General features: G+C 44.2%; 1 protein-coding gene across 15 annotated transcripts in view; it reads right to left on the bottom strand.

Annotated features, from left to right (window-relative positions):
• Positions 1-14,389, bottom strand: part of LOC135497791 (uncharacterized) — an 83,360-nt gene that overhangs the window by 31,108 nt on the left and 37,863 nt on the right. For 6 of the 15 annotated variants that reach the window (XM_064787711.1, XM_064787709.1, XM_064787710.1 and 3 more), the window contains 3 exons: positions 8,323-8,412; positions 574-771; positions 25-204 (listed from right to left, as the gene is read on the bottom strand). In XM_064787711.1, coding sequence (XP_064643781.1) covers positions 25-204; positions 574-771; positions 8,323-8,412 — 468 coding nt within the window. Of the gene's footprint in view, positions 1-24; positions 205-573; positions 772-8,322; positions 8,413-9,843; positions 9,934-10,330; positions 10,421-11,840; positions 11,931-13,392; positions 13,480-13,900; positions 13,991-14,389 lie in introns of all 15 variants that reach the window. The other 9 variants (XM_064787705.1, XM_064787704.1, XM_064787700.1 and 6 more) reach the window with 4 other exon arrangements.

Genomic DNA, 14,389 nt, shown 5'->3' on the forward strand with positions numbered 1-14,389 from the left:
ATTTCCACAAAATCGTCAAAATACCTGAATGTTTCCTCCCTTTGGTTTATGTTTGACATTCTGCAACGATCCAATCTTAGATTTCCCCTCCCAATCCACTTTCTCATCCAGGATCACAATATCGCCACCCTTCGGTTTATGCTTCGCGTTATCTAATGACTTGACCTTTGATTTTGCTTCCCATGATAACCGTTCGTCTAAAATCTATGGAGTAATGAAAGCATTAGTACACATGAGTAAAGGCTTAAACATGATGAGGTAAAAATGGGGAAAGTTTGTCCAGCAATGGCAGGGGCCAGCTTGTCCCTGGGCCTAGCTTTCTCCCATTTTACCTCACCTCTAATTTACGGATCATAGAAATATGTCAAAATCCTCAACTTGGACTTATTTCAACGATCGAAAATTAGGATTTTTATTACAACTTCGAACAAATCAGGTATTGATTCAAAGGCCTCAAAGGGGTCTTAAACATGAATTTCAATAAATTTCAGACGTCAATTAGCCTGTAAGCTGTGACACGCAACACATATTTAAAAAATTGCAATAAATAGATCATCTAGACCTGCACTCTACCTCTATCTCGCCGCCTTTTGGTGTATGCTTCACGTTCGCTAACGACCGTATTTTGGACTTCCCATCCCAAGCCACCTTTTCGTCGGTTATTTTCACATTGCCGCCACATGGCTTATGTTTCACGTTGGAAAATGAACAGATTTTTGATTTCGCTTCCCAATCACATTTTTTGCTAAATATCACAACACCGTCTTCCTCCTGTTTTGATAGAAATTATCATTAGATATGGGTTGGGTTCTTTTTAAAGAGATGTTGCACCTTTGACTCTGACTCCTAACTTCACCTTAGACACTGACTGACAGTCAATCTGGAAACATCATCAACTAAACTGAACCAATTGACACTTTTAAAGTGATCGAGCACTTTCCAAGGTAAAAAATCAATTAAGTTGTAATCAGAAACACACATCAGCTGGAAATTTTGAAGTTGTAATCCAAGTCACAGGCTTACAACATGGATCACACCTTCATTATGTCCTTCTAATGCACAGGTCTGTTTGGAATTTAAAAAAAAAATCAACAGATAGGGGAGGCATAAGTCATTGACAGAAGTCATAAGGCTGTACAACATCCCTAACTGCCCATTTCCTTACAAGAAATGGCCATTTTGTTAGTTCATACTTACCTATGGAACACTTTTGCATGTTACTCCATTTGGGCTCAAACACAAGAGTATCCCTTTAATTTTCTAAAGGGAGAACTGAGTTAACAGCTCGGCCGCCAGGCGGCGCCCTGACCGATCCCGCGAGATCGCGCCGATCTCATGCCGCCATATTTAGTCTTTACTCTTGAGCGTTAATAAAGAGTATGTCCCGTTTGTGGGGACGGCGGGAGGGCCGTGTTCCATAGGTAAGTATGAACTAACAAAATGGCCATTTCTTGTAAGGAAATGGGCATTTTGTGTCATTCAAACTTACCTATGGAACACTTTTGCATCGAATCCCAGCAACCTATTGGAGGTGGGAAACGAGGACTTACCTAAGGCTGAGCTGTTGTTCCATCCAGGAGGCACCACCGGCATATTAGCTAAGGAGGACCGCCAGGGGAAAGAAATGGGGAGAACCGGAGGACCGGTATTTTGATCTCGGTATTACAATCATATTATAGAGAGTAATAGACCCATTCTCCGGAAAGCGCTAGAATTGCGTAATAAAACCATCTTCTTTCCGGCAACAGAGCTTAGAGCAAGTAAGGCATGTTGAAGGGTGTAGAATGAATTATTGCTAAACAACAATAAGAAATTGCGTCCTTTCTAGTCTACTAGGGGTTGCCTGGATGTTGAAGATAGGGCATATCAAAAATGGCGCAAGATGCGCGTTTGACTCTTCAATCGGGCTTCCCCCCCCCTTTTTTGATCTAGCCAGGATCAAACAACATGCCCCGCAGACACAATCGGGCCGATTGTGTGCATGCCATCTACGAGGGAAGAAACGTCTCGTAGGTAGAAACGAGAGAATGTGGAGTGATTACTCCAACATGCAGCGGAAACGACTTCTTGAAGAGCAACTCCTCGGTAGTTAGCCCAGGAGGTGGCTAGTGCTCTAACTTCGTGCGCTGAGATGTTAGCTAGCGCACGAAGATCAGAGGAAGTCTTCAAGGTGTTGTAGGAAAGACGAATAGTCTCCACAATCCACCTTGAAATAGTGGCGGCCGCTATCTCTCGTTTATTTCCCTCCTTATAGGACAAAAACAAACGCTCTCTCCCCTGGCGGATACCGGGAGGTTTTGTCCTATTTATGTAGAACTTTAGGGCCCTGACGGGACATAAAGTTCTGTCAGGAAGATCATAAGAGATCGTTCCTGACAGAGAGGGAATAGTAACCGGGGGCCGAGAGGCGGCCGGTCCCTGGTTCTTCGCCAGAAATCCTGGTATAAAAGCCAGGATAACCTCCCCTCCCTCTCTAAAAGCCAGCTTCTTAAAAGAAAGTGCATGGAGCTCTGATCTCCGTTGGGCGGTAGCCAAGGCTACTAGAAAGACCGTTTTGAGTGTCAGATATTTCATGGATGAAATAGACATGGGTTCAAAAGGATGCCTCATGAGCACCTTAAGGACAACAGAAAGGTCCCATTTAGGGGTGTTGTGAACCGGTCTAGGACGCTCTAATAACATTCCTCTGAAAAGAGGGGTTATTTGGTCCTCCCAACGAAGATCCCAGGTGCTTAAAACACGGAGGGTAGAAGCGATGGCGGACTTGTACCCTTTTATAGCCGTGACAGATAGTTGTCTTTCCGTGAATAATTCAATAAGGAAATCAACTAATCTGTATATAGAGGGAGAGATCGGATTAACTCCGTTCTCCCTGCACCAGGAAGTGAAGGTAGACCACTTTCCTTGATACACATCAAGGGTAGACCCCCTTTGAGGTGCGGACATGCGCTTGACAGCGATGTCCGAAAAGCCTCTCTGGTGGAGATGCAACTGGATAAGTTCCAGGCGTGAAACTTGAAAAATCCAGGGTTCTGGTGGTAGCATCTCCCCAGGGGGTGCCACAGGAGGTGCTTCCAAGTAGGAAGACTCCTGGGGTGATCTATCAGGAGCTCCAGCAAGGCTGGGAACCAGGCCTGATTTGGCCAGCAAGGTGCGATGAGAGTTATTCTCACCGGATGGCTGGTCAAGATCTTGTTCAGGACTGGTTGAATGAGAGGGAGGGGTGGAAACGCATATGCGTTCAGCCCGACCCAAGAGGCTGTAAGGCTGTCGACTTCCAGGGCCTCTTCGTCCGGAAGTGGAGAGTAATAGATGGGAAGGCGATTGTTCAGCCTGGTGGCGAACAGATCTACCTTCGGAGATTGCCAAAGGCGACAAAGGTCGTCTACAATCTCCTGATGGAGTGTCCACTCTGTCTGAACTAGCTTGTTCTGACGGGACAGGGCGTCGGCAAGGATGTTGCGATTGCCCGGTATGTGTCTGGCACATATCGATACTCCAAGGTCGGCACAAAGATGGTAAAGCTCCCAAGTTAGCTGGCAAAGAATGCCGGACTTTGTGCCTCCCTGTCTCCTGACATATGCTACTACTGTAGAATTGTCGGAGAACAGGGTTACTCTCCGATTCTTCAGGCGAAGGGAAAGAGCCCTCACGGCAAGAAGGACAGCCTTCATTTCCAATATATTTATTGGAAGAATGGTCTCCTCCCTTGTCCATAGACCTCTTATGGACATGTCCCCGTTGTTCAGATGTGCTCCCCACCCTAGTAGGGAAGCATCTGTGAACAGGGACACTTCTGGGGGCGGTGGAGCAAGATCTACACCGCTTTGGAGACGAGTCTCCGACTCCCAGAAGTTCCAGACGTTCTTGAGTAGGTATTGAGGTATCAATACCAACTTGTCTAATGGGTCCCTGTGGGGTTTCCATAGAGACATTAGAAACATCTGGATGGGACGCATATATAGACGGCCAAGGGGGATTTGGTCTGCTGCCGAATTCAGAAGTCCCAAAAGGCTCAAGCATCGCCTTGCGGGAGCTTGAGTCCTTCCTCTGAATTCTGCGACGAGACGAAGAATTTTCTTTATCCTTTCTAGGGGGGGCAGCATTTTCCCTATGGCCGTAAGGAACCGAACTCCAACGTAAACGAAGTCTTGGGATGGTATGAATTCTGACTTTGTTTCGTTGATAATCCAACCTGCGGAAACTACTTTTTGCTTTAGAACCTGAAGTTGTTGCAGTAGTAGTTCCCGCGATTTGCAACGGAGTAGCCAATCGTCTAGGTAGTGATGGAGCTTGAACCCCATCACGTGAAAGGGAGCGACGAAGGCTGTGACTATCATCGTAAAAATTAGGGGTGCCGATGCCAGACCGAACGGCAGGGCCCTGAATTGATACGTCTTTCCTTCGTAATGGAATCGAAGGAAGTGTTGATAGTCTGGATGGATCGGTACATGTAAGTACGCATCCATTAAATCCATCGATACCGCCCAATCGTTGGGCTGTATCGCCGTTGCTATAGACCTGGTGGTTTCCATCTTGAAATGAGGAACATTCAAGAAGGTGTTTAACCTGGAAAGGTCTATGATCAGCCTCCATGTCCCTGCTTTCTTGGGAACCAAGAAAACGTGGCTGTAAAAGCCGGGGGAGCATGGATCTTGAAGGACCTGGATAGCTTGCTTCTCCAGTAATGTCGCGACCTCTGCTTGGAAGGCAGAGGCCTTGACTGGGTCCTTCGGTGGCTGAACTGGGGTTGGATATATGGTAGTCGGGGGGGTACGGTTGAAATCTAGTTTCACTCCGTACCTCAACATGTTTGGGACTGGGGACCCCTTTGGGCACCAATCGTCCCAAATGTCTGCAAATTTTTGCAGACGGCCCCCGACTACCGGAGTCGGCTCCTTTTTGCGTCCGGGAGGAGAAAGGAGGGGGGAGTCACCTCTTCCGGCCAGCACCCCTTGGGCGAAAGGAGTGCTTAGTCGGACCGGATCCACCCTGGTTAGAGGAAGTATTTTTCCTCTTTCCAGTCCGGCGACCCTCCGCTTCCCGTCGGAAGGATCCAGCAGGAGCAGGCTGACTAGGCGGGGTAGGCCTAGGCAGGACCTGCCTGGCGTACGGGATTGAACCCGATGCCTGCTGGGGCCTCTCTATCTTTCTAGCGTTAGGTAGAGAGGTCTTGGCCCTCTGTGTCGCAGTGGGGGCATATAATTTGTCCCAATCTTTCTGTGCTTGAGCCGCCTCTTGTACAGAATCTGCGAACAGGAAAGAACCGTCCATAGGAGCGGTTCTTAAGGCCCCTTCCAGCTGGAGGGATCTGATGACATTGAGAGAGCCCAGTGCGGCGTCTCTACGGAGTAGGACGCTATTTGCTGCGGTCTTGGCGGACAGCGCAATAGCGTGCCTAATCGAATGTGACAAGGATGTCACAAGCGATTTTGTGTCATCAGATAGTGACTCATTATCTTTTAGGGATCTGGCTAGGGCCAGGTTAGTGTGCTCTGCGTAGGAGAGCACCGCTAACGTGTTTTTGGCCAGACCCTCTTGTGCTCTAAGGTCTCGGTAAGCCGAGGAGGAAGTCACCCTAGGCACGAGTTGGTCCAGCTGTACATCGTCCTTTAATATGGAAGTCGATGCTGCAGCTGGACAGCCGGCCGAGCTGACTCGATAATAGTCAGCGCGGTACTGCCTAACGGGAGGAAGTTGTGCCGTGAACAACTTCCCCGGTTTACACCAAGCTTCCGGTCCGACTGCCGGAAGGACAGGGATGGAAGTACGTTGGTGGGCGCCTTGTGAGTCTCTGATTGTACGCTCCAAAAGTTCAGAGACTGCTAACACCGACGGGGAGGGAGGAAGGAATTCAAGTGCCCGAGTGGAGCCTTGAGAAACCTGTGGATTGGGATCCACTTCCTGTCCCCAGAGTGAAAAGGTCGGTGTTGACAAGGCTGGCAGTTCCGGCGGGGTAGGGCACAGATCCTGCGGGAGGTACGCTCTGATCAAGGATCTGAGTGTCCTCATATCCGACAGGATACTGGCCTCCTCTGGTGACAGCTCCTCCTGATTGGGGGAGCGGTAGCCTGGCTGAGAACTCTCGTTCTCAGAAAATTCCTCTAAAATAGAGGAGTCGGATGGTGGGTATCCGATGGGACCAGGCGCACCAGAGGAACCGGAACCCTGCTCCAGATGGCTAAGTCTATCAGAAAGACCTGCTACCATCTGGATGAGCTGGGACAGTTGCTGTCCCGACTCGGGTTCCGGACCCGACGTGCGGCTTCTCTCAACGACGGGCGGTTGAGGCGAGGGTGAGCGCATAAGCGAACCCTGGAAGCCGTATGTGCGGGCGAATGGGTCTTCCGGAAGCGGAAGTTGCCCATATTCTGAACTAGAGTTCAGATGTCCTCTCTGCGTAGCTCGTTCCATGGGAACGACGCCTCTGCTACGAGGAGGGGGTGGCACTTCCGGTTGGTTCCACCCAAGAGGTTGGCCAACGTAGGAAGGTGCCTGCATTTCCGGTAGGACGAAGTCCGAAACCGGAAATGCCCGTAACTCCTTCGCCGGTATGGAGCTACCGGAAGCCCTTTTAGAAGGAGGTACGGAGGGCGGAAACGCTGTTACCGAAGACGCATGGCGTTTCGGAGGTGGCGTTATAAGGTCCGGCCCTACTCTACTGTGTCCGTGAGGACTGGGGTTATTTCGCAGTAAAGACTGAGAAAAACCCCCAGTAGAGTCTTCGGTTACTGAAAAACGGGAACCCGCGTCAGTAACCGGAACTGCAATCGGCGGACCGGAAGCAGGGTGCTCCCGCGGGTACAAAGGGCTTGTACTCGGGGGAGCGGACGACAGGGGAACCGGAAGGTTCCCTGAGGTCCGGGGTATATTAAACCCTTGGAGACTTATTGGATGTAAGTCTCCCTTGGGACCACAGACATTAATAATGTCAGATCCCGCATCCTTCGCAGCCGCGGCCGGAACCGGAACTCGGCTGACGGAAGGGGTGGTGGCGGGAGGTTTGCTAGACCTCCGGGTTATATGCCCGGAAACGGAACCGGAAGAGGGTTTAGGCGTCTTCGCGGCCCGTTTCCCGCCACCAGACGCATTCCTTTGTGGTGAGACAAAGGATGCCGTCGGAGGGGTACGCCATATAAAAAATGGTACCAATGACAATAAAAACACTGGGAACCCCAAGTAGGCCAGAAAGGACGCAATAATTAATGGAAAGGAAAACATGCCTACTTGAATTAAACACTATTGCAATGGATCTGAGTCTTGTTTATTACAATAGAGCGGAGAATAGCCTACTTAACTCTACCCTACCAAGATCAAAATAATGGAGCCGGGTCGACTAAGCTAGCTAAGAAAATGTCTATAATTAAATAGACTGGACAATACTAATGCCAAGATTAGTTTGGCGGTCTACTCCGTAGGTGAATGAACCCAAAAATCGTCTAGACTTGGCTGGTTGAATTTGGTTTTAAATCGAATTCACGGCAGCTTTGAAAAAACGATGTGCTTCGTAGAAGCACAAGAGTAAAGACTGAATATGGCGGCATGAGATCGGCGCGATCTCGCGGGATCGGTCAGGGCGCCGCCTGGCGGCCGAGCGGTTAACTCAGTTCTCCCTTTAGAAAATTAAAGGGATACTCTTGTGTTTGAGCCCAAATGGAGTAACATGCAAAAGTGTTCCATAGGTAAGTTTGAATGACACAAAATGGCACCTCTGCCTGATGATGAATGAAATCACTGAAATGAAAATTGCATTAAATCATGATGAGCAACAATAAATACAGACAAGTATTGAGAGCAACGGAAAGTATATCACAATCGTAAGATTTAAAATCACTACAAACTGCACCATTACATATGTACTGCTTTAGAATACTTTTGGAATTTGAATTTGACAAAACACACAGGTGGGCAAGACTGCATCATCATTGCAACACATACACAAAGTTAAGTTTCCCTACCAAAAGAGTATCCAGTCTAAAGACCATCCCTTAAACTAGTGTTTCAAGCCACATATCTCACACGAAGCCGCTGTTTGGGTGCAACACAGCGTAAAACATTCAGGCCTTATGTGTGATATGGCCATAACAACATAAGAACTAGGTCTATCAGATGCCTGTGATATGAATCTCCACAACGGAAAAAATTTTTCTGAGTAAATGTGAGGTTTGCGATGCAATTAATGCCCAAAGTGTCCATGTTGTCAATACGTATCAATTACAAATACTGAACTTTTATTCAAATAACCTCACAACGGGAAAATAAACAAAAATCCTCATGTTCATGATCATAATAGTGTGAAGAACATAGTTCATTGCACCTCACCTTTTTTTCACCACCACCCGCTTTATGGGTCGCATTGTTGAGGGACCCCACTCTCGACTCGGCCTTCCAGGTGAGCTTCTCATCCCGTATCTGAAGAATACCATAGAAAAGCGAAGGTAAAGACAGAGAAAACACCATGTACCAAGATGTGGGGTAGGATTAGGCTACAGATGGAGTTTTAAGCTGAGTTTAAGACACAGATGAGTACGCCGCCCTTTCTCCTGCTAATTTTGGAGGCAGAGGATCATGTGTAAATATTTTGATAATTCCCCACTCGGATAGGAGTGACTACTATACCATTTTACCAAGGAAAGGGGGATTAAGCAACAAAACCTAGAACGCGTGGAAACCTGATAGGTTGTCTCGGGGAAATATTGTTTGCGGAAATATCTATTAGTATTAAAGCAGTTTTGCTGCAAGGTTTGAACAAATGAATGAATGTCAAAAGAGGGGTCATGAGCCACCTCCAACTTATTAGTTCATTAATGTGGTAGGAACTGGATATGAAATTTTAAAAAGAATTGTGGACTTTAAACTTAAAACGGGGACTGAATGTAATGAGTCCCAACAAGGGATGGAAATGCATGCACAATGATGACAGGATTGAAAGATAACAAAATATACAAGTAAAAACAACAAACTAGGAATATATATTCTATGCACAAAATGTCATTGTTTTACAAATATCACACAAGAAATTCCTGGCGAGCAATCAAAGTTGTGAATAAATTGTTACGAGTATCAAGAAGTATTAGGTAACAGCAATTTCAAAAAGACAAAATCACTGAAACAAATTGTGAATTTATGCAGCTCCATGGAGGATTTGATATTCCTGCAAGCAAATTTGTTCTCAAGCAAACCTTGATTTTTCATCATTCTGATGTGTACTACATGTAGCTAACTCCACTGATGTGTATAATCATAACAACAGCAAAGGACAAAACCACAAAATCTAATGAAAACGTGATTGGCTGTATGGTCTATGTACCATGACGAGGCCACCTCAAGGCTTTGGCTGGTGCCTTTAGGTCATGCCAATTCATGCTCTCGTCACACCATGAAGCCATGACTTTACCAGACATGATAGATAGCACGAAAAATGCTGCATCTTCTATTCATTTTCAATCATCCCTTCAACAAGATTGGAAAGCATTCACAAAGAAAACTAGTATTTTCCTAAGACAGTGACATAATGTCCTATGATACATATATTAAAAAGATTTGAGCAAGGATTATTTGGAAAAGCCAATTCAAGCTTTTAACAATCATAATGCTCAGTTATCTTCATGACAAGATACTGAAGGAATCTTTCCAGATACAAACTTATCATTCATATGCTTGTTCCTAAATCATGCACACGAAGTGGCTCAAGAACTTTTCATAGTATTGGGATTCATCCAAGGGGCAATTTAAGGTACAGTAAAGATCATCAAACTGTGGCAGAACTGCAAGAAAAGAAGAGACATTCACACGGACAGGAACTAGAACAGCACGTACAACAGGTATTGTCACCATGGTTACCTTTTTCTCACCGCCTGCTGGCTTATGGGTGGCGTTTTCTAAAGAACCGACCCGTGATTCTACTTTCCATTCGAGTTTGCGGTTTTCGATCTAAAGAAAGAGAGCGCTGACATGTTAGATAACTCTTCTGTGGTTTGACTTGACATTGCTTTTGCTTGTTCACGAGTTTTTCTTTCTAAAAATATGAAAAGTTAGTAAGTGTGCCTTTGTCCTGTTTTACATTCTATAAGATGGAGAAATTTGGGTACGCTGCAAGGTTCATTTCATAGTGACAGGATATCGCTATTTTCTTTTCAGGGGAAGTGCGAAGTGCACCTTTATAGATGTCAAGGTGACAATGGACACCAATTCTAATTATGTGAAGTGGAACACAGTGGTAAAGTTTCTACGTGATGAAGCCGTGATCCTCACTGGAATTGAAAAAGACTCAGAAGATAACAATTATGTATACATCACACGCACAACGGCTCGCTACTACCATGATTACCTTTTTCTCCCCGCCACGAGGCTTATGGGTAGCATTGTCTAGTGAACCTACTCTGGACTCCACTTTCCAACCGAGTTTGTGATTTTCGATCTGGATATAACAAGAATTTAACAGAATTGCTAATTGGTAAGCAGAAATTGAAGAAGTATTCTTGGGATGCATAATGAAAAGAAATTTTGAATATTTCAAAAATAATGTGAGCACGTGCATGTATGTACTGTGTCAATGTTGTTTTAGCTGGTTGAAGGGTGCCTGTAAAATAGGTCTATTATTACCAGTCCTGTAATAGGCCTATTTGTTATAACTCAGATGCACCTCAGCCAGCTTGATTAGGTGATAGGTCGACACAGTATCTCTTCATCTCTTCTTTCATAGAAGACATATACTGGTAACAAGTCTTTTTGTATATTTTTCATTTGACAACTAATTAACATGTCAAAAAATGTCACTCAACAATTGACTTATGCATTTTGAACTCACTGCAGGCGGTATATGCAGTACAATGATACTTTCATACCCATCGGGTTCTGAATATTTTTGGCAGGATATGAGAATATTGAAAAGTAAAAGAAAAAAGAAACCACTACACAACATAATACACACAACAGCAAGGTCATAACACAAATTCCTTGGATTTGCTTTTCACATGAAATCATTTTCAGTTTAGGAACAATCAGAATTCAACTACATGTAGTGAAATTCAGCCAGCACTCTCTGCGTTTGTTCCTGCTGACTGTGTAGTCCATTTTGACTACATGTAAGTGATCTATATTTCTGCAATTAATTTCAGCTAGTTATACTGATTTATATTGATTTCGACATTTCAGCTGGTAACGCAAGACGCATTGTATGTCTGCCTCTGCGAAAATCGCCATGTAGTTGAATTTAGCTACGTACAGATACAGATGAAGAGCACATTCGTAGAGTTCCATTAATTACAAAGTTGAGGTATGATTCAGCACTTCATGCATTCCAACTACTAGGACCTACAGAAAGACTGGGTAATCAGACATCCTTCAGAGAGAGAGTTTGGACTGCGGCAGGTTAGTATACTAGTAGGGTCATTAAACGGCCTGTCATCGCTGGTGAACTAGAGGTTGTCTGTTCCATGCAATGATCATTTGTTGTCATGCTGCTCCCTGGTGTTCCAGTTGTTAACTGTGATGACGAGCAAAAAGGGCAACTGCAACCCAGCCACCACAGTCAAAAGTCACAGTATGCTCAACACTTGGACAACACCACAGTTCTGTTGACAATTCGTCTAACGCAAAGCAAATTTTACAACAAGACTAAAAGGCACGAAGATTGGTCCTTGATCCCAAACAACATTTGCCCAAAATGTCCAACTCGATGTGCAGTTTGTACACTTCTTGTTATGAATCAGTCAGCTCATTCAATACTGACTTTAAACAATCTGTTTTTTAGGAACCAATGAAGAAAGAAAATACTTGTAGGAAACATCACAACATCAAGATAGACAACAGCAGGCATGGTAAACATTAGGTGTTACCTTCTTCACGCCACCCCCTGCTCTATGAGTAGCGTTTTGAAGCGAACCAACGCGCGATTCGGCTTTCCACTCGACCTTCTGTGATGCAATCTGAAAGCGACAAGTCGGAATACTGTAGACATGATAAACCTCGAGAATGAGGATGAAGTCCAGTTGAGTCTACCTTTCCATTGATAACCTTTAGATAACATCATACAGCCTTGATTCAAGTCTAAATGTCTGAAATAACAGAAACTGAAATATATTATTATTAGACATCTACATGTACTACATGCAGTACGTTTAATTTCAATCCCAATTGCGATAACCTTAAGACTCGTTGCCTAAACATCTTCTGTTACACTTTATTCCTATTGTATACTTCCAAAGGCACTTAACCGTCACGTACACCTTTTTGTAACTCTCTGCTACAAAAGACACTCATCACATATGGTACACAAACCGACATAAAATGGAGTTCATTCAGTACCCTGATGATTCAGTGTGAAACGAGGCAGCCATGACAATCTTCCACCAAGGAAAAGAAAATATAGTAAACAACAAAATACTAATTTCGAAGTGAACTATAGATGAAAACATTGATAAGACTTGGTTGGTTCATTGGGAATGATATGACAGGCATCAAAATCAAACAAGCTGAGATTGAAGCAAGATCATCACCAAGCTTATAAATTGTGCAACCCGGCTTGGAAATGTCTGCTAAAACCTACAAATTCTTTGGAGAAAATACACCACCTGGGATTTAGAAACGTCCAAGAGCTAAAGCAGAATACACTAAATCGACAAAGTGTACATGTAGCATACAATGGCAAGGACTGGATGGTAGAAATTCGGTGAGAATATTTGATTCTATACCTCCTCATCTCCCGATCCCTGGCCTTCCTAAATAAAGACGGAAACATTGTCAAAGGGGGTGCAATTCTGTTTATTTTAATGTAGGCATGTACATATGATGTTCATCATCAACAAGTTCCAGCACTAATACATGGAAAATCCCCGATATCAGGTACAGTTCCCCTACCAACTCCTGGCTGTCCTAAAAACGTCTTGTGGGACTTTCCACAACTATTTGTGTAAGGCATAGCTGAAATCAAAGACGGCGCTTAAACCCTTCAAATGTGAAAACCAAACGAACCACACCTAGCAGTCCAATGAAGAGAAACGCCCTGTCACCAAAGGAAAGCTTAAGCAGATCATTCTAAAAACCTGGAGTCAGTTTGACAAACCAAGAGTAATGTAATCAACAACAAGAAGCTCACTCCCTACGAGAATTTTGGAGGACATGGTTCACATTATAACAATGGTAGTTCATTTTTTTCAAGGGGTAAATTTAAACCTTTGCACCTGAGACGAAGTCAAAAGTTACAGTCGACACAAAGGCTCAACTCAAAAGCTCAAAGGTCATAAGAAAGACCACCAATTGAACGGTTCCTTCTTGCTTCAACACCTGGACCTAGTAGAAGTCTGACTCTACCTGGTACCACCTAGAATACCGCAACCATAAGCTAAAACCAGATCCCCTTGAAAAAGGGAAAACAAGTCTGTTGTATACCTTCTCGGCATCTTGTTTGGCAGCCCCTGTCGGCTGTGTGTTCATAGTACCCTTAGTCTTCCATTTCATCTTTTCATGCTTTGGAATCTAAACATATAAAGACTTGTTGGTAAATTTCTCAACATACCGGTACTCAAATTATTTCTTTGACTTTTTTTTCAGTGAAAGTATCATAGAAGACAAAGAATTGGAGTGGAGCACACCATCAACTGCAATTCTTCAGAAGGAAAATTAGGATGTTGTAATTAGTATCAACAGTTATTAGTATCAGATTTATGCTTGCTCTCCCCTTATGTAAATGCTATTCTAATGACCGCTATTTTCAGCAATCATGATAGCATAATCCAACATTAGCAACGTATTCATGTATCACCAGAAAACATACTAACATTCTTCTGAATATTTTCAGATGTATGATGATAATACGATTTTCAGGACTGAAGATAATTTCACCCATCAAATATTCCAAATTTTCTGTCGTTTCTCATCAAGTTAGCAGCTAGCGTACCTTGAAGTTGCTCTGTCCCGGTTTGTAGTCCTTATTAAAAGTACTGACTTTAGCATCAGCCTTCCAATCAAGATCCTCAGTTTCAACTGGCTAAAGAAAAATAATCGATAGTCAACACATGTCCAAGAAATCCTAGAACTGGTTTCACGAGTAGCTTAATTTTTTCTCAAAATCCAATACATATACTTTGATAATCCTTCTGCTGCTTGATACATTCTTACTATTTGCAGTTCATTTTTAGCCCATGGTGTCGGCAACTGCAAGCACTGGTATTTATTTTTTGTAGAGCATGTCCCATGATCATGAAAATCGGTGACAAGCCCTGTTTCATCAGCAGCAGTTGCATCAACAAAGTTAGCAACAAGATTGTTGCCAAATGGAACCATCAATCCTAAAACGCATCTCACTCAACACAGATAGAATATACATGTAATACACATGTCAAATGCAACATATAAGCTGCAATTATCTCCCAAACCGGCTTAAAGC

This window comes from Lineus longissimus, chromosome 13 (assembly GCF_910592395.1).
Source record: "Lineus longissimus chromosome 13, tnLinLong1.2, whole genome shotgun sequence".
Taxonomy (NCBI): domain Eukaryota; kingdom Metazoa; phylum Nemertea; class Pilidiophora; order Heteronemertea; family Lineidae; genus Lineus; species Lineus longissimus.